The 26,938-nt window shown below is 42.3% G+C and overlaps 1 protein-coding gene across 1 annotated transcript in view; it reads left to right on the top strand.

The window, feature by feature from the left end:
• The window catches only part of LOC138516409 (EF-hand calcium-binding domain-containing protein 6-like), a 697,038-nt gene that overhangs the window by 210,259 nt on the left and 459,841 nt on the right, over positions 1-26,938 (top strand). The window contains exon 9 of the mRNA XM_069631506.1: positions 11,152-11,294. Within this exon, the coding sequence (XP_069487607.1) occupies positions 11,152-11,294 (143 nt within the window). The remainder of the gene's footprint in view (positions 1-11,151; positions 11,295-26,938) is intronic.

Below are 26,938 nucleotides of genomic sequence, written 5' to 3'. Positions count from 1 at the left end.
TGTTCTGAGCCTAGCATCCTTGGACCTATTCATTTGTATCTTTTGTTTTCCTAGTTAACCCTCCTGGGTAGAATAGGTTCCACACCAGGAGCCCTATTTTTTGATTCACAGTATATTCCATAATTGCCCGTGCAAATAATTTTCATGATTATGCACCCACAAAATATGCCAACATTGCCCTGTAAATCACTTTTATGAAGCAGCACCCACGGTAATTGCCACTGAAAAAAACGTTCTTTCGCAGTCTTTATTGGGACGAGGATGAGATGCACTTTCAAAGTGGTTGTTGCCATTATGATATGGGGTCCGATTTTAGTGTAGAGTCTGTCCCTTAAAGTAATAACCTTATCGGAGGTCTAAACCGTACTTACTCAGTTTAAGAGCCGGGGGTGATGGAGAGGAATTCCAAATAATTTGTTTTGCAAAAAGGAGGCCTTCTGGTTGCCCCTTCTGACTCTAACCTTTAACACAACTATCAAACCTAGGGTGATTCCAGGGAATTGAAAGAAGTGTCTAAATGTGTCCATATAGTAGAAGGGTGACCACTTCAGCTTGAACTGCTATCACCCTATTACCTTTTTAGGCGATTAATGCTCACAGGCGCTTCCTATCGTTATCTGCACTAGCATTAATATCAAGATATCCTTGGAGCTTAACAGACCTATCACAGAGGCACATAGGGTGCCGTTTGGTTACTAAGAGATATAGACAGGATGATACACTCTCATTTTCTACTGTCATGACAGTCAGAACATAAATGCCATTAATCCTTACTCTGCAGTATTCCTAATTCTGTGTAATACTTAACGTCTCACTGAAATGGAAGTATTGTCTTCCACGGCTGATATCTACGATTTCAAAGGAGATGAGTAATGTTGCAATTCAAGTCTTTTTTGGATACGTTGAGTTTTCAGCTTCTATCTCCAATATAAAAATGTAATTCTAATAATTTCCCTTGTTTTCTCTTGTTTGTGTGATTTTGTTTTCAAAGGTGTAGTGCCTGATGAAGGACTTTTTTTTATGTCCGAAATGCATTGGACATCACCAATATTGTCTCCCAATTAAAGATGTAATCATTTTTATAAAACTGAGTTGCAATGAAGAGTATTGTATTTGAGCAATGACAATAAATCATTAAGTTGATTATAAGTTCAGAAATGTAAGCATTGTGTCCAAAAGATACACCACCAGCATTACCAGTGTAAATCACTTACATGATACCGTGGTCACAATATATGCTAGCATCACCACTGTAAATCAATTTGATGCTGTGCCCAACATATAGTGTAGCATTGCCATTGTAAATAACTTTCATGATGATCTGCCCAACACATATGCTGGCTTTGCTATGATAAATCACTCAAATGTTGCACCCAAAATATACGTCAGCAGCATAGCCACCACAAATCCCTTTTAAGAAGCTGCACCCACAATATATGCCAGCATTGCCACTGTAAATAACCCTTATGATCCTAACCCCATAATATGTACCAATATTGCTGCTGTAAATCATTTTCATGATTCTGCAATCGCAATATATGCCAACATTCAAACTGTAAAGCATTATGAAGCTGAGAGTGTCGCTAATATGGTGACTAGTTACCAGCAGTGGTGCTAATCTCAGACTCACATACATTCTTTGTTGCCCATAACTGTACATTAAGACCCTGACCAATCTGGTGTGCAGCCCTACAGAGTTTCAAGGAGACTGTGGGTTGTCATGGTGTTCCTATATTGGTATTTACTTGCTGTTGGCATGCAGGGCATGTGATGTAGAAGTTAGAGGGCAGCTAATGCTATTCTAAAGAAGTGGAGACTAGCTCGATTACTTGTTTGTGGACCATCGAACCTGGTCCAGATTGAGGTGTTGGTGCACAGCTGAGTGCCACAGCGCTCACCCTACAGAGATTAGTCCAGGAAGAGATGTACATGCTAGGGGCTTATTGTTTCTGAGGTGGAGGGGATGTGTAGTGGAATACATATTGGGTTTGCCAAGAGTACTATGTTTTTCTATCCAATTGTGGGTTAATGCACTCTATGGCAGGAACTGTTGGGGATTTTCTTTGTTGGTGGGGAGTTTTATCAGTTGCCAGAAATGGAGTGCATTTATTATCATGGGAGGTTTCATCCTGGAATGTCTAGCACATCAATAATGTGATCATCGAGAGTTTTACCATGCTTATGCAGAAACACATTAAAGATCACCATCCTGAAAGAAACTCAACTGCAATGGAGGAGAGCAAATGGTTTGCTGCTAAGTGGAAGGGGCAAGCGTACGCTTCCTGTTTCACTTCTTCTGCTCCAGTTTTCCAAATTGGTTGGGTATACAGTGGTGGTGCATGATATCTATTGACCAATCAGGTAGATCAGTATCATTGACTATGACAGTGTGCAGTGAAGTGTATTTTTTATTAAATGTAAATACCCAAAACGTAGATGATTTGTCTTTCTGCGACAAAATGTTGGCAGTGTTGGAAAATAGTCTGCATTGCTGACTCATGTTGACGATTTTACCTGTCTCATTGACAGAGAGCTCAATAGAGCTCATGGGGTTTGGCTGACCATTGGAGCCCTTCTGTACATGCTGCATAAATAAGGACTGGTGGAATTATTGGTTACTAACCACAATGTAGAAAGAGGATTCTCTTTTTTTCCAGGTTTTGAGAGGACCCTGAGGGCGTCCTCACTTCTTTTTCCCTGGTATCTTCTTCTTGCAAAGGTCATTGCTTTTGGATCCTAACCCTGGGGGTGGATATGCGAGGGAGGATCACCTTGGTGGAGGAGACTAGGGGAGTGGGGAGAGGATGTTGTTAGGTGAGACATGGTGTCCCCCATTTACCTTCCACAATGAACCCTCTATCCCTTAAGCCTTTATAGGCTTTTGTCAGACCTTTCCCTGTTCTTCCCCTAAACAATTCCCCAAGAATTACCAGTATGCTAGTGGGACAAAGAAGAGGACAACTAGAATGAAACATCCTCACTTTGTAAATGCAGACACATATTGACCACAGCTAGGTACTGAGACGAGGAGTAGGACAACAAGAGTAAAGCAGGACTACTGCTTTAGTAGTGAGCAGTCTTGTCATTTTTGGAATAATCATGGAGACGGGAACTTCAAAGCTGGAATCAAGATGGGAATGGAGTCAGCCGTGGGAATACGACTATGTACTGATGAATGCAGGCAGACCTCTCTGGTGCAGCGGTGTGGCAAGCGGAGCACTCACAATCTGTGGAAAAGTGCAGAGTTTATGCAGCAGAAAGCAAAGTTAAAGGACGCTGGAGAACCGCAGGAAGGGGACCGGCGTGACCGAGTGAAGCAGTCATGTAAATCCTGAGTTGCAGATGGAATTTCGCTGGGGAGCGCGAGCCATGGAGAGCTGCTGGGAGAAGACGCGAGGTACCGCGCGTGAAGAAAGTAACCCGTGGAGGCAGAGGACATTGCAAGAAGCTGTAAACTCAAACTGCTTAGTGTTACTAGAAGTGGGAACACCGGTCTGGAAGGCGAACATAGCAAGCAAGTAATGAACATTGATTTAAACTGAAGCACGCATTGCTATGAATACCAATTTGAATGAAATCAGATATAAGTAGTTTTAAATACCGAACTAAATGAAAGAACATTGATTTAAACAGAAGCATACATTGCTATGAATACCAGCTTGAATGAAAGCAGATATAACTCATTTTGAATACCAAAAGAAATGAAAACAAGTTTTTGAGCACTCTTGAAATCTTTAGAGGAGTGAAAGAACGTTTATGAACTGTACTGGCACAATTAACTGCATTATATGGGAAACCAAGCATTGGCAGTAGCCAGAATACAAGGAACTGTATTACCTGAGAAACAGGTGCTGGCAAAGCCAAGAGAACACAAAGTGTTGTATGGTATGAGCAATCCAGCATTGGCCAAAGCCAAGGGAGTTGGCGGAACTGTATATTAGAAGGAAACAAGCATCAACAAGAGAATACAAGAAAGTGTAACAAGTGCATGGTGGCCATCCAGGCTACGGTACAGTGTCAAGAGAGTGTGACACATGTGAATGAAGCAAGCCCCACTGTTAGGGAGAAGCAGTGGACTAGTCCTGATGGAAAAGCAGTCAAGAAGGGTATCAGTAGTGTGACCTTTAATGGGTGGACCGGTTGGTCCAACAACTGCATCTAGGCGGCGTGCCTCCCTGAATGGAAAAACAACTGAAACCATCCATAAAGAAACTTGTGTTTTGTCAACAGCCTCTTATATGATTTTGAAGTCAAGTGTTGTTTTGAAAAGCTGGAAGATTTGAACTCTTGGGGAAGGGAAGCCTTGCGCTTCATGAACTATTTTGAACTTGGGGAAGAGGAAACTGATTACAAGTCAAGAGCTAGAAGAAGCTCTGAACTTAATTTTGAACACTATTCCTTTTGATGCTGACATCCCAACACATTGTATGCAGTCAGTTGTGAGGGAAAGTATAGATTTTGGACACAGACAGATATTTGTTTTGGACTTCCTGATGCAGACTAACCTTAGTTTTCTTTAGGTAGGGAAATCCCACCTTAGAATAGGGCAAGTTAGGCATTAGTCCATCCTTCCTTTTTTAGTGAATAAAACATTGTGAAACAAACTTGAACCTGTTGTCTGTGTCTGACTCATGATACCTTCACAGTGTATGTAACTTCCTTACTAGGAATAACCATAGCTTTGAACAAGTTTGCTACCTAGATGGGAGCTTTTGGCGTTATCCTCCCCTTAACGTAATCAATAGGATAGTAGCCAAGATTGCAAATAGGCCTACCTGGAGGTTGAACATTGAATCATTAGGAAATGTAGCTTTTGTGTATGCTATTAGAGTGGCCAGAGTACATTAATGTAAGCGAAATGGGGATGCAACCATTTAATCAAGTTGGGTAAAGATGTGGGAGGCCTTTAAGTTGATGAGTTTGTGTATTTCCACTTCATATAGCGTCTGAAAAATGTTGTAAAATGAAGATAAGCAGCTGGTGTCTCAGTGGCACTGCTACCCACCCAGGCAAGAGAGGGGAACACAACTCCAAATTTGACTCTCTTTCTGCAGCCCACAACAGATACGGAAGTTGTGTTCACAGAGCATACATAACCAAGATACATGCTGATTGGTAGAAGGGGGGAAGAGTATGCTGGCATGTCTGGCTACTAGAGACAGAGTTTTGCTTTATATCACATTATGCAGTACTGTGATGGAGTGGTGCAAAATAAACTGTATCAGATTAATGCAATATTTGCGGACTATTTTAGAAGGTTGCATGTGCAACAGGTACACCCGCACATTGGTAATTGATGCCCGAACATGGAGCAGGTACAGGACTTTCTGGTTGAAGGCAAATTGCTGAGGCTACATGAGGAGTAGGTTAAATGTTTGGGGTCCCTTGTCACTGTCGTGGATATCGAATGGGCTATCGGAACGTCGGGGAGGGGTTAGACTGCAGGGAGCACCTTGGTAGTAGCATTTTTCTACAAATGTGTGGATTTTCTGGGCCATCAATTACTTAAGTTCTATGAAGAGGTGGTTAAATTGGGGAGACTGTTAGAAACCCTAAGGGAAGCTGTGATTATCTGCTGCATAAACGTAACAAAAGTAAAATGCAGATGCTAAAATAGGTAGTAAGGTCTTGGCTGGATGGTAAGATCTAGCTAATAAACTTTGATGACTGTGGGTTTGTCCTGCAGCACAATGCTAGGATGATCCTTAGAAGGCTATTTATGGTCCCGGCGTATACACAAATCATTAAAAACAGCTTGGCCCGTGCAAGTTTGGATGTGCATAAAGTATTCAACATCATTGATTGACCATGTACTGTATACAGGAGGTATCCGAACAGTTCACATTTTCATATTGGCTTTTCTTCCGTTTCTGCAGATAACAGAGTTGTTTTGTTTGATTTTGGGTTAACACATTAATTGCAATACATGTTTGATATATCTCATGGGAATCACGAATGAGCCTTAGGAAATCTTCCAATGATTGTGAGCTGCAAGGATGTCATGTACTTGGGGAGCATGTTTAACCGCAAGTGTCATGAGGTTTATGCCTCACATGTAGAGATACAGCAGAGGCCATGGGTGGGAATATGGTCTTCTGGATAAGCTTACCACTGGCAGTCATAAGAAAGGTATCACTGGATTGTGGCTGCCATGTTCCTGCAGGTATTCCAGGCTGTGCAAATAAGGAGCTCATAGACATGCTTAGTGATACTGGACACGCTGCTTAAACATCTTATGTTGGGTGACAAAAGCATCATAATCGCCCACTCTATGATGTGCTTTACATATGAAGTAGAAAGTTTGCCTATGCATGGCATTAGGGAATATTTTTAGGCAGCCCAGTTGTAATATACTGTTCCTTGGCTCCCTGATGCTGGGTCATACTGGTACATAGTTATGGTGTGCATAGCCATATTCGACATACTGTTGTGTATCCCTCTGGTTTCTGGGTAAGTTGATAAAACATCTCCTGGTTCCATATATGGTTCTGAGGGAATTGTAGTGCACACCCCCCACAAAATAAGAAATACAAGGACATGTATTTTCCAGTGCTGCTACTATGGGTCAATTGAGTGTTTAGACCAAGTGTAAGGGCTATTTTCGCATTTGAAGCTACCATCGGTCAGTTATATAGTGAGGATCAGCTTTCAAGGAGGGGTGTCAGCAATGGGGCAGCGAGAAACACAGATCATTTCTAAAATGTGCTGTGAATACTGCAGCGTTCAGGGAGGCTTGACCTGATTTCCCTCAGTGCCCACAGGTACACCCTGTAAACACGGCTCTGGATAATCTGAGCCAGGGGTTAAGTGTTTACGATCCTATACAAGATATGTTGCACAAAGTTAGCTAAAGTGGTAGTTAGGTTTAGGGGAAGACATAGGTGCTTTTACCAAGGAGGTAACATGCAACACACATTTTAGAAACATACAGTAGAAAGTTCTTCACTGGGCTTAAATGACACCACATATCCTATACAGAATTCACAGAGGTCAGTGTGACTTGTTCACATTGTGGTCTGGAAGGCTTTCATATGTTGTGGAGTTTTGAACCCGTGGCTACTTTTGGGTTGAGGTGGTTAAGTATTTGGAGTTGCCCGTGCTATGGCGTCTGCCTGTAGACCCCAAGGCATGTCTCTTGAGGCTACTAACTGGAAACACATTAGCAAGGACACTGTAAGTTAATCTCACACAGTTTAATACTGGCTGCAAGACATACTGCCATAAACTGGAAAGCACCCCTTTATCCTAGAATACAAACCTTGTGAAAGATTAAATTAAGTGGTCTACAGCTAATAGAACATTACAACAACTGTGAATCCTGGATGAAGACAGTGGCGAGTGACATTCTTTTTGGCATGTATATCTTGGTTCAATCCGTTTCCCCTCTGTACGTCTCCCTGCTGGAGTTGATAGGTTTGGACATTGATCACAATATGTTAACTGTTTGGGGGTGCGAAATGAGATGTTGGAGAGTGTATGTGGTCATGTCTCTGACAGGTTAACTGGTTCATTACCTTCTGAGGCTTAGTATGCTTTAAGTATCTGTGCTCAATGATCAATTAATTCTGCCACTGACGACGATATACTGTGGTTGTTTAGGTTGTGGAGTTTGAAGGGTCACTGTCAGTTTGAAGTTTGAAGTTTAGTTTATTTATAAAGCGCAAACCAGGCCCAGGGGCAACCAGGTGCATACTCTTGAAAACAGGTTACAATAACAGTAAAAACATAATAAATTTACACAAATAGTGGTGTGCGGGTATAGTCTAAGTGACCACACATTGCTTACCCTGCAATTTAGATGGCCGGGGGCAAGCATACATTATTTTAAGGAAAGATGCATGGATGTCTTGTTGAACTCTGCAGGAAATAGACCAAGACAGGTGTGCCTGAATCCGGCTAAAGTAAATCATACGATTAAAGGCTGCTGGGATGCCTGGACATTGGAAGAGAGACAAAGTTACTGCTCGCGGACGTGCTTTTCTGACATGTGGCTACCGAGTGTGCAGATGGAAAAACATTGGAAGAATAGGCCTTTTAGTCAGTGACCCAACTGTGAATGAAAGGAAGAGACAAATTAGGGTATAAATCCGATGTGTTAGGGCTAAGCCTGTCCTCCCCTTGTTTGAAAAGGGTGTGCAAGTGAGGAAGATCAGCCAAGGCCACAAGAACTGGCTCAAGTTCCATAGGATACATGGTTATATAAAAGGTTATCAGGAACTGATGACAGCACTGGTGTCTAGGGATGCAAGGGCTATCTGGCAGATGCTTAATGATAATGGAAATAAGCAGACTATATCTCAGGCCAGCTGTGTACCGAAGACAGCCTGGGTGGATTATTTTTCGTCAATTTTTAAGGGTGACAGTGTGAATGAAAGACACACTTGTGTTCCTTCTTTGGATATATGGAAAGTGAAATTCGATAAGCAGGAGCTAGACATTTCCCTGTGTTAAATAAATAATCCGTGTGCGTGTGGGCCGGATGGTGTGCCCAACATGGTCTTAAAAGGAGGCAGAGTTCTATGGGCAGATATCATGTATACCCTTATTCTGCAAGTGGCTGCCACTTTGACTATGCTGAGGTCGTGGTCATTGAGAAGAAGAGGAGTAGGGTGTCCCCCTCAAGTTATAGGCGCATTACTTTAAGGACTTGGTAAGTTGTTCTGATGCCACTAAAAGGTTGAGCATATTCCAGACCGGCTTCAGGAAAGGGCTGGGAACAACACTTACTGGGTTCCTTCTGTCCCTGTGCTTGGATAAGCTGAACAGGGCTCAGAATCTCTCCCTATATGTGGCCAGTCTGGATTTATCCCTGGCCTTCAATGGAGTCGATCACACTCATCTCTGGGGAAGTTAGCAGGGTGGGGCATTGACTCCAGTCTGCTCAACATGCTGCTCCGATTCCATACTGATAGCAGAGTAACAGTGCGTTTGAATGGGGAGACTGAGACTGCGGTATGTCCTGACCCGACCCTCTTCAATCTGTGTATATCGGATCTATGGCCAATCCAAATGAGATCTGTGATATTCACTCTAGGTTGGTGGAACTCAGGGTTGAGTGCATTGCATATGCAGATGACATAATCCTCCTGGATCAAACCCCAGTGGGACTCCAGCAAATACTGCACAGTCGTGTAATTTATCACAGAGAGTGAAATGATCATCAACAAGAGAAGTCTAGAATTATGCCAACTAGCAAGAATAAGAAACAGAAATGTTTCTGATGGGTAGTTAATGGACATAAGGTAGAAGAAGTAGATCAGATTATTTTATTTGGATATGCATTTGCCAATAAGTTACATAAATAACATAATCATGAGAGGGTGGTAGCTAAGGTTTTAGTGTTCATTAATCTTATGAAGGTTATTAAGGCAAGATGTGTGCTGTTTCACTGTGTCCCTTGATTGAATTTTATAGGGCTACGTTTACTTCCGCTGTGATGTTTGGTCTAGAGCGCATCCACTTTAAGAGTGGAAGGTGGTTTGATGTGCAAGAGGGTAAGATCTGGAGGGCGGTTTTGGGCATGCCCCCCTCTGTACATATTAGTGTTCTTAGGCTGGAATTGAGGCTGCAATCGTGGTGGTCACAATATAAGTGGAAGCGATTGGGCCTCTTTTTTTAAATAAGAAATGGGTTGGGGAATTTGTTGTTCTCCAAACCAGGGGATATGTTTTTGAACAGAGTCAGAAAAGTTGATGATGGTCTTTATGAGAGCTTGTAAAAGTTATCTGCAGGAAGCAGGTACCTCAGTCAACATGTCAATGGCTGCAATTAAATCAAGGTGGAGAGTTATGGATAGAATAGAGGATGAGTTAGATCTGGCTCTATGAAGCTTTATAAAGACTTGTCGATGATCTATACTAACCAACGAACCGTGAGACCTTATCTTATGAAATTCCCTTTGGAAAAAATATATGTGTGGTATCTGAAGTTTTGCCTAAACTGTTTACATACCCTGGAGGTTATTGGCCCTAGAATTGGCCCACATAGAGCTGAACGCTTATGTAGACTCTGTAAAATAAATTCTCTGGTATCACTTTTTCATTTGGTTATGGTATGTCCCATACTGATACCGAAGAGTATTCTGTATTTGGAAAAATGTGTTCATTCTGTTTCAACTGTAATGTCTTCTACTTTATGACTATGATTAGCTGATGGAAGTAGGATACCTATGATTATTGCAGTAGCGGCATTTTGAAGAGATTTTTACGAAATTGGGAGATAATAAATATATAAGTGCATTTTACCTTTTTGTGATCAAGTGGGTGTGTCAAATCTATTTATTGTTAATCATGAGTTTTAATTGGGAAGGTTATAGGCTGAAGATTGTTTTATAACTTTGTCATATTATTTGAATGAATTTTGATACGTGCAAATGTATGAAGTTTGATATTAACATAATAAAAACATATATATTCGTAGTTGATTTAGGTTGATATGTTTTGGGTGATGTATTTTTTATCCAGTAAGTACCTTGGTGTCATTGTATTGCAAGACTAAATGTACTAAAGAAATTGAAACAAATAAATACATCACTTTGATGTTGCACCAGCAATATATACCAGCATTGCCACTGCATATTACTTTGATGATGTTGTGCACACAATATATACCAGCATTGCCACTGCATATTACTTTGATGATGTTGTGCACACAATATATGCCAGCATTGCCACTGCATATTACTTTGATGATGTTGTGCACACAATATATGCCAGCATTGCCACTGCAAATAACTTTCACATTAGCAGTGCAGTCCCCCCAAACTCATTAATACAATGCACTTGCACATAGACACACACACACACACCTCAGTCAGACTCTTGCACTAATACGCACATGCACACACACTCTGCATAACATTCAAAACAGCTTACTTCTTAATTGAACTGTTACTTTAATCAGGGCTACAATTGCACACTCAACACTTAACAGTGGCAAGTGATAAATGGCTCACAGCGAGTAAGAAATGGTATGCTGTGAGCATGTGGAGAAATTAGGTGGCAATTGACTTTTTAGGCCTGGCTAGTAGCTTGCATCTTGAAATGTTTACCCCTGATTTATCAATACAATGGCTACTTGGTTTGTGTAACCTATAACCAGCAACACGCTTTTCATCTTCAATGTGTTCTGTTTTTTAAATCTCCTCTTCAGGTCAAATGAGAGAAATGTCGAAGGCCGAACTGGAGCGTAAAGCTTCCCTGACTATTGAGAAATGGCTGAAAGACAAATTCAGGGAAGGTTTTAAGAACATGAAAGATGAATTTCAAAAACTTGACACACATAAAGTAGGCAAGGTATGGAAACATTCTTCATGGCTGCTTTATTAATGAAAAGCAAAAGGGTTCATTGTATGCCTTCTTGCTTACTCATTTTCTTTTCGGTTAGTCTGTCATAATGTTGTGGACCTATATTTGTAGCTTGTTCCAATCCTGGTTGAGTCTTTTTCTTCACTTGGGGCTCTTTTTTCCGGTAGTTGGAAATATTTCCCTTGTGTTCATGCGACTTCATTTCAATGGTGTGAATACCTCTTATGTCTTGAGTTGGGTAAGTGGCAACTTTCTTCTGTCTTGAGTAAAACAATAAAATAACAGCAAGGAATTTCTTTAAAATTATCATTACAGATTTTGGAATATGCGTGCAAACTGCAACTCAGTTGGCACCTGTGTTTGTAAAACTGGAATGGTTTAGTTGTATTTTTTTTAATAAAGAAATCTAATAGCATACATGTGCATTGTGAACTGAAGGATGCAGCACTTAGGCATGGGACATTTCGGGTTGGTTTGAGTCGGTGGCTCCTCTCGCCATTGCATAGAATCTATCTGCCATTGTAATGTTGGAAGATGCAAAGCGCTGTAAGCATCTCCAATACAATTTTTTAAAATATACATTAGGTACCTTTATTCATCAGTCTACATACAATATACAACATGCTGCGTAAAACTATATAACCATCACCTAGTGTGCAAAAGTAAACAAATACAAATAAAGAACAAAAGAAGGTGTGTGGACAGTTTCAGGGTCAAAAGCTGCCTTCCAAATGGGCATCAACCTACTGTGAGACTGTTACGTGGTCAATAAGTCAAAATGTCCACAAGCTGAAAACAAAATTAAGGGTTCACTTGAAGGAACCCCTTATTAAAAGAAACAAAAACTAAATTAAATAAAAAAGTAAAAGTATTGACTCTGTGAAACAACGGCTTTTGTAAATGAACTTTTAGGCTTAAGAAAAATGGAAGGTTGACCTTGGGGAGGTTGACATTTGAGGGTTTCACATTAGGTCAACTCACACACAGCATTTGACCTTGTAAGGTAGGCTGGAAAACTGATCGATAAAAACGAATCCAAGGGGTCAATGAAGAGCACATGCCTTGCAAGGAAAACACGTTTTATTACATGCAAATACAGCCGGGAGGGGCAGTCACCTCCATTGAACTGAAAAGCAGAACTCACTCGACACACCCACGTCAGTTACAGCTTTTAAAGACAGAAAACACAAAAACAACATTGAAAACATGTATGCCATACAGATTAACCCCACAATTCCTATTGGCTATCCACTATACAAAAATCCAAACATCCCCTACTTTTACTACCCCATGGGTCAATTAAGTATCTGTGACAATATGAGTACATCCCCTTGCATATGACCTAATTGTGCAGTCAGCAAACAATACCTGGTTCTGATTGGTTCATTATGTTCAGGTAACTTGTTGCAACAATAGACTTTCGCTATTGTTCAAAACAACTTCAGATAATCCATTAGGTGCATGCCCCTCGAAAAGACCCAATTATGAGCGAGTGTGAACCATGAAGTCAATATCCTGTGATAATGAAGTGGACTTTCTCATGAGACCAGACAACTTGGCAAGCCTGAAAGGCTCTTTGACCTGTACTCGTTGGTAACCACTCTTGCGACTGCCATCTTGAAACATCTTGCTTTTCCTAATACACATCCTTCCCTATATCTCTTGGGAACCAGGTGTCTTCATACAAAACGCAGCCGAGATACTGCTCCTGGGTAATAATTTCCCCTATTTATTTGCTCTTTTTAGCTTGATACCTGTAGTTCTAATGGACCTGCCACTTCTCAAGGGGGGCAGTATAACCACAACATAGTTCAACACCTTGGCAATGTCGGATCACCAAGCCTTGTTCTCAGTACGATTTGTCCTTCACAGGTGCTGCACTAATCTATTTGTCAGGAACAAAACTGACATGGTGCGCTCTGTTCCCAGCTCATGTGGACTGCTCTGCCTTGTACCATCAACTACTATCTGCGGGGCGCCTCCACTTTCCTCCAGGTAGCTTGGCTGTCTAAACACTCATTGGGGGGAGGGAGGAATACAATCTAATTTAATGAACAGAACAGACGCTCCAACATGCAGCCTAATACTCCAACTGAATGATGCTGCAACCTCTAACAGGGCCTAACTCAAAACGGCAGAGCACTATTTTTTTACAGAAAAATCACCATCTATCCTACTTAATATTTGCACGATGTGGCACTTCAATCAGCCTTTCACCAAGTACCAAAACAACATATTTCGAGTGTTCCTAAATGCAAGCAAAGCAAGCGTAATTTACAAATGCTAGCTACAAAGCCCTTAAAAAATCCTGGGCCTAATCTCTTAATATAATCAGCAATATTGTTGTTGCTCTTCCTTTCACCATGTGATGCTCTCTAAAGTGTGTTAAAGCAGATGTGCAGAAGTTCTAAACCAAATGTGAAAAAAACCTGACACTAAATGACCAGCTCTCCTTGGTCATAGAATGTACGCAGTCTGAAACTCCTTCCACATTTGGGACATTGCACTTTCATGCCATCATTCCCCTCTGTAGTTAATTCATTAACTAACCTTGATTCCCTCTCCCTGTCAAAATCATCCTTGGGCACCCACACTTAAACACATTATGTATTGGTGGTGGGTGCCCTGACAAATGCACACCTGGACTTCTGTAACAGCTAGTTGATCGGTATTCCGTCCAAACAGGTCCAGAGACTCCAAATAGCCCAGAATGCGGCAATCAGAATGATCTTCAAGCTGGGAAAAACAGCCCATGTTTCACCTTTCCGTTGTGCTCTACACTGGCTAGCAGTAGAAGATCGCATTAGATTTAAGGTAGCTTGCCTTATCTTGAAATGTTTGAATGGGCTCGCCCCAGCATATTTGAGGGAAATGATTCAACCATACCAACCTATAAGACATCTGCGATCCATTGTCATCTTTTGTCCATCCCTTACTCAGTTCACACACCAAGGGGAGACAGAAGATTTGCTGTCTTTGGCCCAAAACTCTGGAATTTGCTTCCAATAGAAATCAGGACCCTCGAATCATTATATCAGTTTCGTAGGGCCCTGAAGACATTTTTGTTCAGATAAGGTCATCTCATGCCTGTGTTTTTGTTTGCATCCCTTCTTGGGCTTGCTTCTGCTTTACATGAACATGTTGTTCCAACTGCACCGCTATACAGTTTGGTCCGTCATGTTTGCGATACAAATGTAAAATACAAAATACAAAATACAAAAAAAATGTATGTTTTCTCCACTCATATTCTTCTGGGGTACATGTTAGGAAATGGCATCCCCTGTCCCCTGCAGGATCTACCCAATGCTCTGTATAGTTCTCTGGATTGGATGATCTATCCTGACCATTCTGTGTTCAATCTCACCATTCCATTTGTCTGTCAGTGTGTGCAACTGTTTCAAGAGGGGCGTGGCCTCACTTGTTTTAAGCGCTAGAGACATCATAGTTGTTCCTATTGACACTGTCTTTGTGCAGTACCTTAGGACCAGCTAACAGGAGCAAAATATGACAACTACAGACAATGATGGGAACTAGCCCTTTTACTGCTCTGCTCATCCAGGAAGGAACCCATGAAAACATGGCATTTTGCCAACCGTGCTTCATTACCCTACTTTCTTTTTCCATTGCAGTATGTACATTTTGCTGGGACCCAATGGCATGTGTCAGGGACCCGTTTTTGGAATCATGGGGTGGGATGTAGGTACAATGAGAACTGCCTATTTTGGCACAGACACTGCTCTCCATAGTGGTGAGGAGATTGGGTATGCAGGGGTTCTGCAGTATCATTATTCTGATGTCCCTCAACTGTTCTCTGATCGCATTGATGCCATGCTCTGTGTCATTTGTGATCTGTATCAACTCCCAGCGTGTAATTTGTGCCCACTTGAATGTATAGCTCTCTGTATTCCTGAAATGAACAGGGAGATAAAAAATTTCTCGGTCTTGATGAACAACCGGTACTGTTCAGGAATTGCCTTAAGATTTTAAGTGGAATCTTGAGAAAAATAGTTTGAATGTTTATGGTGGTGGAGACCCATTGTTCGGTGGCGTCTGCTGGTAAGCAGGTGGCACAGGTGTGACTGGGATGTGGGTGCACATTTGCTATAGTGGGATGGGCATCTGGCACAGTGAGAACAGGGGAATGTAACATTGTTAGAGAACAGACCACCTTCCAGAAATGTGGGAGCTGGAAAGCTGCAAAGCTCCGACATGCCTAACAAAAAGTCCATGAGCACTGCAGCCCCTCCATTGTGGTCTGAAATATCAAGTGTTCTATTTGTACCAACAGGCATGCTGCCATTTTCCCTGAAACACAAGGAGAATTGTGTAAGTAGTTATACTTTATTGGGACATTCACGTTGCTTTATCCACGTCAGTTGTTTCACATATCGTCCCCACACAGCATAATATTCTCATTAATATGTGCCACTACTTCCCCCCAAAACCTCACCAATCCTCTTTCTCTGCACCCCATGAGTCCTTTGACCCACTTATAGTTGTTAAAAACAGCACCTTCCAGCTGTAACTGGGGTCTTTTTCTGCAGTGCAACTGCTCCTGCCCGTTAGTCTAAGAACATTCACTGTTGTCTGCTTCTAACACTGCTGCTTAAACCTTATGTCCCTAAAACAACCCATACACCCTAGATTGGGCCATGCACACTAAAGCCTGTTCTATTAGAGGTGGAATTTCTTTTGAAATAAACAGCCTGGGTGTGCCAGTTGCATGGGGTATTAAAGAACAAATGCATAATATATTTACCAAGCCCCTATTTGACAAATTGGACAGACTGGGTGTCACCTAAACAAACTATGCAGACGACACCCAGATCCTCATTCCCCTTTCGGACAATTTTGTCACCGATACAGCGTTGGTAAATTAAATATACACCCTCATTCAGGCATGGATGGCAACTCATGGCCTCTCCCTGAATGATGATAAGACAGAGATCATGATTCTTGGCTCTGCCACCAAACTCAAAAAACTTGACACTAATTACGCTGCCTTCAACATCGATGGCAACATAATTACAGTAGCCAAAGAAGTGAAGACGCTAGGCTTCTACCTTGACTCTACCTTAACATTGAGAAAACAGGTAAACTCCCTAGCTTCCTGCACCACCTATACCTGTAAACATATTAGATCATGTAGGCCATTCCTAACACAAGCTAGTTGTATTATCTTAGCTAATGCCCTAATATTATCTAAACTTGACTACTGCAATGCCCTATATCTAAGAGCCAATAAATACATCACAAACAAAATCCAGGCACTGCCTAATAATGCCCTTAGAACGGCCTTGAATTTACCGACCAGAGAACATATATCCAATTCAAGAAGAGACCATCACTGGCTTAAAATTAGCGATAGGATCCTCCTCATAACAGTCTCATTAACTTTCAAATGTCTAAACAACGCAGCCCCATCCTATTTCATGGCAAGAATAGGCAGAAGAACATCAACCCGCCCCTCTAGAGTGGCTAACTCCCATTGCTTACAAATACCTAGATGCAGGTTAAAAAAACAGGTGGTAAAAGTTTTTTGGTTAAAGCTGCCCACCATTGGAATGCACTCCCACTTGGGCCCTCATTACAAGTCAGACGGTGGACCATGGTGCTATTAGCACCATGGTCCATGCCGGATTCCGCCATGGTGGATGGCGGAATTACCGCCCCATTCCAAGGTGAGTGGGGCGGTAATTCCCCATTCACCATTTGCCCTTCCCCATTCCCATTTTTGCCCCATAGGGCATAATGGGGATGGGGAAGGCGCTAATTACGGCACCGTAAATTACGGTGCCGTAATTAGCACCAAGGTCGCTTAGCGCCTTGGACTTTAACGCCTGCAAAAAGCAGGCGTTAAAGTGTGAATCAGGCGTTAAGGGTTAACGGCGCTGACAGCACCGTTAAACCCTTAACGCCTGACTTGTAATGAGGGCCTTGATCTTAGAACAGATCAGTCCTACTACAGCTTCAGATGCAACACTCTTAACTGGTTACGATCCAACGACTATTATGACTAACCTATTTGCACCAGCCTCGGAACTTGCATCCGCTGGTATTGCTGTACCTAGCTCCTCTTTGTATTATATTCTGACTCTATAATTATGTATATATGAACCTCACTTGACCACCTGATTTTACAATGTGTGTATGTACCACCTGTTTTCACAATGTATGTATGTACCCACCTTACCTGTCTTTTATTATGTGACTAAGCTATAAGCATCCTTTGCATTCTGTTAAGCTAAGGGTTTGGTGCGCCCTTCAAATTAATAAACAAACAAACATGCTCCTGGCCTCGGACACAGTACCATTTGCCAACCCAGATGCCATTTCTGTGTCATTATATCCCCTCTTTCAAATCCCAATGATATAAATCTTGTCAAAAAAAGGGAATGAAAAAAGTAGTGAGAGGAGAGAGACAACCAATACACAGCATAATTTTTCTAATTGTGTCCACTGTTCCTGGAGGCTGTGAAGAAGGATTAGTGTTTGCTTGTCTGAAAGGATGCACTGATTTCAGAAATTGTAATAACATATTAAAAACACTCCTCTTTAGGGTTCTCACCCTTTTATGTCCTGCTACTGGGGAGGGGAGCCGGTGCTGGTGTCCCTCTGAACGTCCGTTAGATGAATCTAAGTTGTATGTCCATTAACTTTCACAGCGGTGGGTGTGGCGTGGACAACCTTGTAAGGCTGTTGGAATCTTCTTTCATTCCACTTTCTTACAAATTTCCCCAGAAAAACGTTCTTACCTGGAAAGGGCTGTGGTTGCTGCAGAGATGCTGGGTTTTTGATTTCTGATCAGCCGGCTGTTGTGGATGGGGTCCAAGCTGTTGAAATATAACTTTAACACATTTGGTTAGGTCTCTAAGAAATCCATGAAACTCATCCCCTACTACTTCACCTATTTTGTGAGTGTCAGAGGTTGGGCGTATGGGTTTAAGTGGTGTGTGCAGCCTCTTGCCCATCACAATCTCATGTTAAATGGTGGTCTTTTTCTGGCTGGTTCCTGAGGCTGTGCAAAGCAATATGAAGGGAGTGTAGCCAATTCTTACTTAAAGAATGACAGAGTTTAGCTAAATGTTGTTTCAGCAGGCCATTAAGGGGTTCCACAATTCTGTTGGCTTGCAGGTGGTAAACTGAGCACAGTTTGGGCTTTATTCCTAGTAGGACGGTAATTTCTTTGAAGAGTTCATTAAAAAAGTGCATCTCATTGTCAGATTTCAGAACATCACATATTCCCCAGCGAAGAAATACCTTGCACACCATAAATGTAGCTGATGATTTGGCATGAGGGTGGGCACAAGGTCCTGCCTCAAGCCAAAGAGAGAATGGGCGTACTACAACTGTTAAATGGCAAAAAGTACTGCACCTGTTAACAATGTTAATATAATAGATATGGAGCTCCCGAAAGGGCCATGAGGGATAGGTCAATGCTCCCTTCAATGTTTTAAGGGTGTGGCCTGTACTATACAGGTGGCTTGTGGTTTGCTAAGAAATTATATACTTGTCTCGGATGATAGCTCAGGGGCAACATGCTCGCCTTGGAAGCAAGATGACACGGAGCACCACAGGGTCTGTGCTTAAAAACCTCTGGGGATTAAGCACGTTATAAATAACCTATCATATCATATCATACATCTTCTTGGAGATTAGGGACAAACCAGTCCTCTTGAATAACTGCTGCAATGTACTGCTTAGAAGCATGTGCAGGGTAGTGCAATTGCTTCACCATGACAACTATTTAGGTGAGTGCCAATACTTCAATGAATCTAGAGAGTAATGCTTCACAGGTGCACCATCTGATTTTTCTAACCCTCGCCTGCGCCATCTTGACAACTCTAAATTTACTGTGGAAGTAACATATGCTGAATCTGAATAGATGGTGACGTGACACCCTTTGGACATTTTCAATGCTTCTATGAGTGCTATGAGTTCTGCTGCTTGAGGGTAATAATGTGAGGGCAACCTCTTTTTAATCATCACCTTATCTCCCAATCTACAAGGCTTACTACTGCTGCATCTGTGTGCCTTTCACCCGTGCTATGAACAATAATTGATGACCCATCAACAAAGAGCACTTTCCCCTCTTCAAGGGAATCCTCCCTGACAGGGGACCCTCGTCTGTATCCTCTTCATTCGTTGTGCAATCATTGTGCAATCATGTACTGAATCCTCTGACTGTAGGGGCCCTGTAATTAATGTTGCCAGATTAACTGTGTGACATCTGACCACCTGGATGGAGGAGTTGGACAGTATCACTTCGTAGCCCAAGGCTCTTTGTGTAGTGAAGGGGGACTTCAATTTCTCTAGAATGACAAAAACTGCATGTTCCACATATAATGTCACTGGGCATCACATTTTGATGGGGAGGATTTCTGTATCATGAAAGCTCTTGCTGCTGCTAGAGCCTGCTTGCATGGAAAATAGCCCTGCATTACTGTATCTAAACATCCACTACAGTAAGCCAGAGGATTATGCCCCATTGATGTCTGCTGTGTGAGGACCACCGTCATCACCTGGCCATTTGAATATGAGAATAGAAAGAATTGTTTGTTTTAATCTGGCATTGCTAACACTGGTGGATTACTGATTGCATTTTTCAGTTCTTGAAAACATTTGGTCATCTCCTCTCTCCAACTAATAGGTACCTTTACTTTCTGCACTTTCTTTAGCCCCTGTAATGGGGGTTTGGTGTAGCTGGAATAGCATCAAATATCCTAGACTGACAGTAGTTAGATAATTCTAAAAACTGCTACATTTGTTTGACTGTATTTGGCTGTGGTGTGCTTTGCACTGCTGCTGCTCTTTCTGGTTTTAGCTCCTTCCTGCTGATGATATTATTTGCCCCAGATATTCTACCTCTTTCTGGCAATATTGCAGTTCTTCTTTGTCTACCTTACAGCCCTTCTCTGCTAGTAAAGTTAAAAGTTGAACCAAGTCTTATCTGCATTGCTCTTATTTTGTACTGCAGACCAAAAGGCTGTCTACATATTGAGTCACTGTGCTCTGTACTTGTACAAAGTCCATTTGCACTACTCTATTAGGGGACTCACGGTACATCTGAGGTAATGCTGTGTGTTGAAATCTCTGCCCTAAATAGGTAAATGCTGTGAGAGTTTGAGAGTCAGTGTGCAATTGGACAGAGAAAAATGCATTTTTGAGATCTAATACTGTGAATTGGGTTGCTTCGGTGGGAATATTGTAAAGGATGGTAGCGTGATTGGGGACCATTGGAAATTCTGCTTCTACAATATTATTCAACCGGTGTAAGACCAGAACCATCTTCCAACTTGAACCCTTTGCTTTTTTCACAGGGTATACAACCGTGTTACATGGGGATACTGATGGTTGTATTATGCTTTGATGCCATAATGCTACAATGGTGGCATAGATCCCTTCATCTGCTTCCCTTGACATAGGGTATTGTCTTACTTGGGGTAACACTGCTCCTGATTTCAATTGTATCCAAACTTCTCCTAAACTCTTCAATAACTCTACATAGTGAGGGTTGCTACTCCATAGGTGAATGGGTACTTTCTCCAAGTCCTCCTGCAAGTGTGATGGTAATGCCTTGGCAGTTAGCATAGTGCGAGGTACTTCTCTGTGCTGTATCATTTTTTGGCAGGGTATGCACATTTCAAACACCATTTATCCTGTGTCTTCAGTATCTTCAAACATCTGTTCATTAGACACTCCTCTTAGTGACTGGGTTGGTTAAATGCACAAAACTGTGCGCCATCCCTCCTCTTCCTCATCTGTACCAGACAGAATGACTTTGTCCTTTTTTGTAATCACTGCTTGCCTTTTCCTGGGGAACAGCTGGCCTGAGCAGAAACTCGGCGGGTATGCACAGTGTCTTATCCGTAATCCCAGGCACCTATCCTAGCAATACTGTTTACCCGTAGAGAAACAAATCTGTATGTAGGGATATTCCTCGTGTGGTACTGTCATTGCAAAGTGCTTGTGTTATTGCTGTGGCCCTAGCATGGTATATTCCTGGTGTTGATCACAGTATACCTTTCTCAGTGAATGAAATTGTCATGTTCAGTTTACTCAGGAGATCCCTGCCCAGACGGCTAACTGGGGTATCTTTACAATACAATAAGGGTGCTGACAACTCCTGTGTACCTACAGTGATGGGTACATTTCAGTGAAAGGAACTGATAAAATTACCCCAGCGAATGCCTCCATTATTTTACTTGACAAGGGAAACCTCCCTTCCTTGATACAGGACTTTGAAGCTCCTGTGTCAACCATATACGTGAATGTTCTATCTCCTATCTTCACTTCTACTAGGGTTTTCTCTTCCAAGGTTGAAAGTGACTGGCAGAACTTTGGATGTCAGAGCTCTCTGTGGCTGTCCTATTGGGAATAGACATGCATGCCTGGAAGTGGGAAGGTATTGCTCCCTTACACACTAGCTCCGGTGCAGTGCATCACTGTACCTTATGGCAGGGGATTTTTATCCCATGGCTGTGTAGGGGTCTGCGTGGGTGGTTGCTGCACATAATTCTGTGTGATCTCTGGCATTGGGTACTGGAACGGTTGTGTTTGTGTTGGGCTTTGGGCATGCAGGGGACCAAGGACATATAGGATAACTGGGGACGGTGGATGATAGGTGAGCTGAAGCGCTGGACCGCTGGGGTTGTTGTATGAAAAGGTATTCTTTTCTACATTGTCGTGCAAAATATGTTATCTTTCCACAAGGCCAACACTGTCCTCCAAACATGGGCCACATCCATCTGAATCCACCCCCTCTCCCTCTTTGAAAACCTCCTCTTCCACTCTGAAAACTTCCCATCTCCCTTCTGTCATCTCTGTACCCCTCTACCCAACCCTGCGTCAGTCTCTGGTCAGGCTGCCCTTCTGCGGTACTATTAATCATTGCTCCTTTCATGCTCAACTTAACTAACATTTTCTGGACTAGCTTAGCTTCCACCCTTTGCGCTTGCGCCGCTGTATCTTTTTCTTTCTCTTGCCTCCTTCTTCAATGATGCTCTATGTGCTTCTGTATTTCGTCCCATCCCTTCGCCTAAATACCGACCACTTTATCTAAATAATTTTGTACTTTCTATGGGAGACCCTTTCGTAACATGTGATAAAATATAGCTATATTCTTGTCCCATACTTCCCACCTCTCTGCTCGCCTTTTCTCCTGAATCTGATGAATGTAGAGTGCATTGTCTTCATCTGCCTTCATGGTGCGGGGATTGACTGCATTTTTGTCAGGTGTATCAGGTGTGTCTGGGTATGCGTCCCTCAAAGCTTTCCATATGTGTGCTTGACAGTAGTTAAATGGCGCGCCATCATGATTGTCGCTGTTCAGTTGTATCCTTGAATACCCTGCCTTCTTCCATATTTCGTCTGCCTGCTCCCCCAGCAGTGTGGCGAACAAAATCTTCATGTCCCCTACAGCCAACATGATCCCTGCTGTCTGCTTTTCTAGGGCATATATCTATTTGCCTGTTCCTGCAGTAAATGGGAGAAGTGGCTTCAGTTATGTTTTTTCGATCGCTATGGAGCCAGGTAGTTTGCTGTACATAGTGTGCTCTCCCTAGTCCCTTTTGCAACAACGGGAACTGCATTCCTCTCTTCTTAGCATGGGACATCCTCCCTTCTTTCCCTTTACTTGGGCCATTTGGCCGTGTCGTGGTCTAAGCCTCGGACCCCATGGTGTAATTTCCCCCTGTTGTAACCACTGTTTCTTGTCCGTCTTCCAATCCTCCTCTTGCCTTCTGCTTCCCTTTTGGTGCATACCGAGTCATAATCCATGCTGTGACTGTGCTTGTCCTTCTGCTGTGAAACCCCTTGATCCTCCCCTGGATCACGGGATCCCTCACCCCAATCCACCATAATATCCTGGATATCCGTACTAGCCATTTTAAGAAGTATCTGTCCCTCCCTCCACTCATCTCTGCCTATCACCGTGCTCTGTCCCTCCCCTTGTCTCTGTGTCGCTCATGCCAGCTCTTTCCCTGCCTTCTTTACCACTGCTTCTAGCTCTCTACACACCTTATTATCTACTTCCATAACCAATGGGTCCTGTGTTTTATCTTTAGGTTGTTCTGGGATTCCTGTCTTGGGCTCAGTGGTGGGTTGATGTACCTTGCGGCGGACTGTAAAGCAGAGCACGCATAAGGAGGTGGGGCGGTGGCTTGTGTGCATCTGATTCGCTCCTCCTAGTCTGTAATCTGTGGTGTTCTCTATGTCCGCAAACATTTTCCATAATTCAAATATACTCTGCCTGCTTCTCAACTTTTTTCCTTTATATGTTGATGATAAATGCATACACATATGCGCCAACAGAATTTTATCAAGCCTTGAACATTTTACCCTCCGTTCCCTGAACCCACTCATGGTGGTGCTTCAGCATTTTCTCCCTATACTGCAGCAGTGTCTTTCATATATGTTCCAAAGGAGTACCCATACTCCCTCTCAAATCCAACCTTATTTAAACCAAAAATCCACCAAACACTGAACCAGCGGCTTCTCACCTCAAAACACATGATATTCCAACAAAACCTATCTACCTTTCCACAACTATAATACAAAAAAAATCCCCTTCTTAAAACACCTTTGCTAATATAATCACCACAAAAAGACCTTATCCACACAATGGGCTACTACTGCCCTGCATCAAACCTTTCTCACTACTCAACTACTAACAAAGTCATGAATAAAAACACATCTATTTACACAATGTTGTAGACCTTCCTATGTCTCCTTCTCTCGAGATGAGGAAACTCACCCTTCTCACGCACCTTTCACTCTAGGACTGAAGGATACCGGGTTCTTTCCATAAAGGACCATCACTTCCACTACAGTGCTGCTCTTCCTCGTTTTAGAGGAGATACCCCACATCAATTCTTAATCTTTTATACTATTTATGATGTCATCTTTCCCCGCAGCGGGGAGTTTCACCTCTCTTTTAGTCAAAAGCTCATGCAAAGTAACAACATTGTGTTTCCTCTTCTTTGAGGAGATTCCACTTCTCTCTCATCACTCACTCAAACAAGAACAAAAACTGGCATCCACCCCTTGTTTGTCCCACAAGAGTGCACTCACAGTCTTAAGTGTCCTCCGATCTCCTCCGGTGCGGTGTCCCCTTTCAATTGCCCGCACAGCTGGGTGCAGCGCTCCAAAGATCAGGCAGGCCTTCTGGAAACACAGCGCCTGCAAACCTACTCAGGGTGTACACATGGACTGGTCACTGCAGGTGGGCGCCGCAACCCAGGATGTGCGGCAGGGGAGCCCCAGCTTCTCTGGGGAATCTAGAGATCAAGTCAGGGTCACCAAATTCATAAAGTAGGACCAAAAACTGATTGCTAAAGACAATCCAAGGAGACAATAAAGAGTGCATGTCTTGTAAGGCAAACAAGTGTTATTACGTGCAAATACGGCTGAGCAGCTCAGTCAGATCCGTAGAACTGAAAACGGAGAACTCACTCGACACACTCCCATCAGTTACAGCTTTTAAAGACAGAAATCACAAAAACTACATTGACATGTATCCAATCCAGATTAACCCCACAATTCCTATTGGCTATGCCCTATTCAAAAATCAAAATATCACCTACATTTTACTACCCCATTGGTCAATGAAGTTATCCATGACAATATTAGTACAGCCCCCTGTGAATTACCTAATTGTGCAGTCAGCAAAAAATACTTTGTTCTGATTGGTCCACATTCAGGTAACTTGTTGCAACAGTGGACTTTCCTTATTGGTCAAATCAACTTCAGATAATACGTGAGGTGCATGTCCCTCGAAGGGACCGAATCATGAGCAAGTGTGAACAATTAAGTCAATACTCTGTGTTAATGAAGTGGACTTTCTCATGAGACCAGACAACTTGGCAACCCCAAGCAGCTCTTTGACCTTGCAGCTGCACTCTTTGGCAACATCTCTTATGACTCCCGTCTTGAAACATGTTTCTTTTCTTAGTACACATCCTTGCCTATCTCTCTTGGGTACCAGGTGTCTCTATAAAAAATGCAGCTGAAACACTGCCACTGGGGATTAATTTCTTGGATCTATTTGCTCTTTTTAGCTTGACGCCTGCAGTTCTAATGGACCTGCCACTTCTCAAGGGTTGCATAAAAACCACAACCTAGTTCAACACTTTGGCAATGTCTGGACACCAGGGCTTGTTCTCAGTAAAATGTGTCCTTCGCAGCAGCTGCACTAATCTAATCGTCAGGAACAAAACTGATATAGTGTGATCCGTTCCCAGCTCCTGTGTACTGCTGTGCCTTGTACCACCAACTCCTATATGCACAGTGCCTTGCCTTTCCTTCAGGGACCTTGGCAGTCTAAACGCTCACTCGGGAGAGGGAGGAATACAATCTAACTAAATGAACAGAACAGAAGCTCCAAGATGCAGCCTAATACTCCAGTTGACTGATGCTACAACTGGCAGAACTCTGCTAACATGGCCAACAGCCCTTATGTTACTAAAACATCACCATCTATCCTACTAAATGTGTACACTACGTGGCACTTCAGCCTCCCTTTCACTAACTACCAAAACAACAGATTCTGAATTCTCCTAAATACAGAGGACACTTAATTCACTAATGCTAGCTACAAAGCCTTTAAACTGTAAATATATTCTGCAATATTGTGGCTGCTCCTCCTTTCACCATTTGATGCTTTCTAAAGTGTGTTAAAGCTAACTACAAATAGCATGTGTGCAGAAGTGCTAAACCAATCATCGAAAATACTGACACTAGACGACCTGCTCTCCTTGTTAATAGACTTTACACAGTCTGAACCTCGTTCCACATTTGCGGCGTTGCACTTGCATGCCAACAACCTTTAGCCTTGGAACCACCAGGTTGACTGGAGAGAGATTCTGTCTTTACTATTCTAAATACAGCAATCTAAAGATAAACAATCAAACATTTTGTAGCTCTAAACATGCCCCTTTGTTTTCAAAGCTTTATTTTTCATTTTTGTTCATTATAGACAAGAAGATACCATTACGATGTGGCATAAAATGATTTAAGTAAAATAAATAAAAAATACAGCATAAAAAGTGCTTTCATTGGTTACAGAAAGTGGAATCGCCAGAGCAGCCGCACCATGTAACAGTGTACTTTTAGACCCACTGCCAATGGAACCAGCATTATAACCAATAGGAGTGCATTCTACCTATGCTCGAGCAACCCCTATTTTGCTCTTATTCACATTAATGGAAAACCTGTCCACAGAGTTGGTTTGGGAAGAACATGCTCTTTGACCCTTACATTCTCCATAAATGGGCACCATACCTGGAAATAGTTTACAAACATATTGATGAACAATGTTGACATCTTTTCCATGACAAGAGGTCCCAGATGTTAATCCTCTAGTATGGCATAATGAGGACCTTTGGGGGTCTTCCAAAACTGTGATAAGGGTAGACAAGCAGCATTTGTCAGTCAATATGTTTATTTGAATCCATGGTCCATCCAACACATACAGAATAAAAGGCACAGTAATAATAAAAGCCCATTCACTTATAAAATTCAAAATAAAATATCAATCAGAACAGATTACATAACAATATAAAATAATATGGTGCAGACCGTTCATAAAATACCATACCCAGAAGATAAAACAATATACATAGAGCCTTTCCTAA

The sequence above is a fragment of the Ambystoma mexicanum genome, chromosome 6q (genome assembly GCF_040938575.1).
Source record: "Ambystoma mexicanum isolate Mex_15411 chromosome 6q, UKY_AmexF1_1, whole genome shotgun sequence".
Classification (NCBI taxonomy): Eukaryota; Metazoa; Chordata; class Amphibia; order Caudata; family Ambystomatidae; genus Ambystoma; species Ambystoma mexicanum.
The sequence above is the reverse complement of the archived record's forward strand: the minus strand, read 5'-3'. Positions and strand labels throughout refer to the sequence as shown.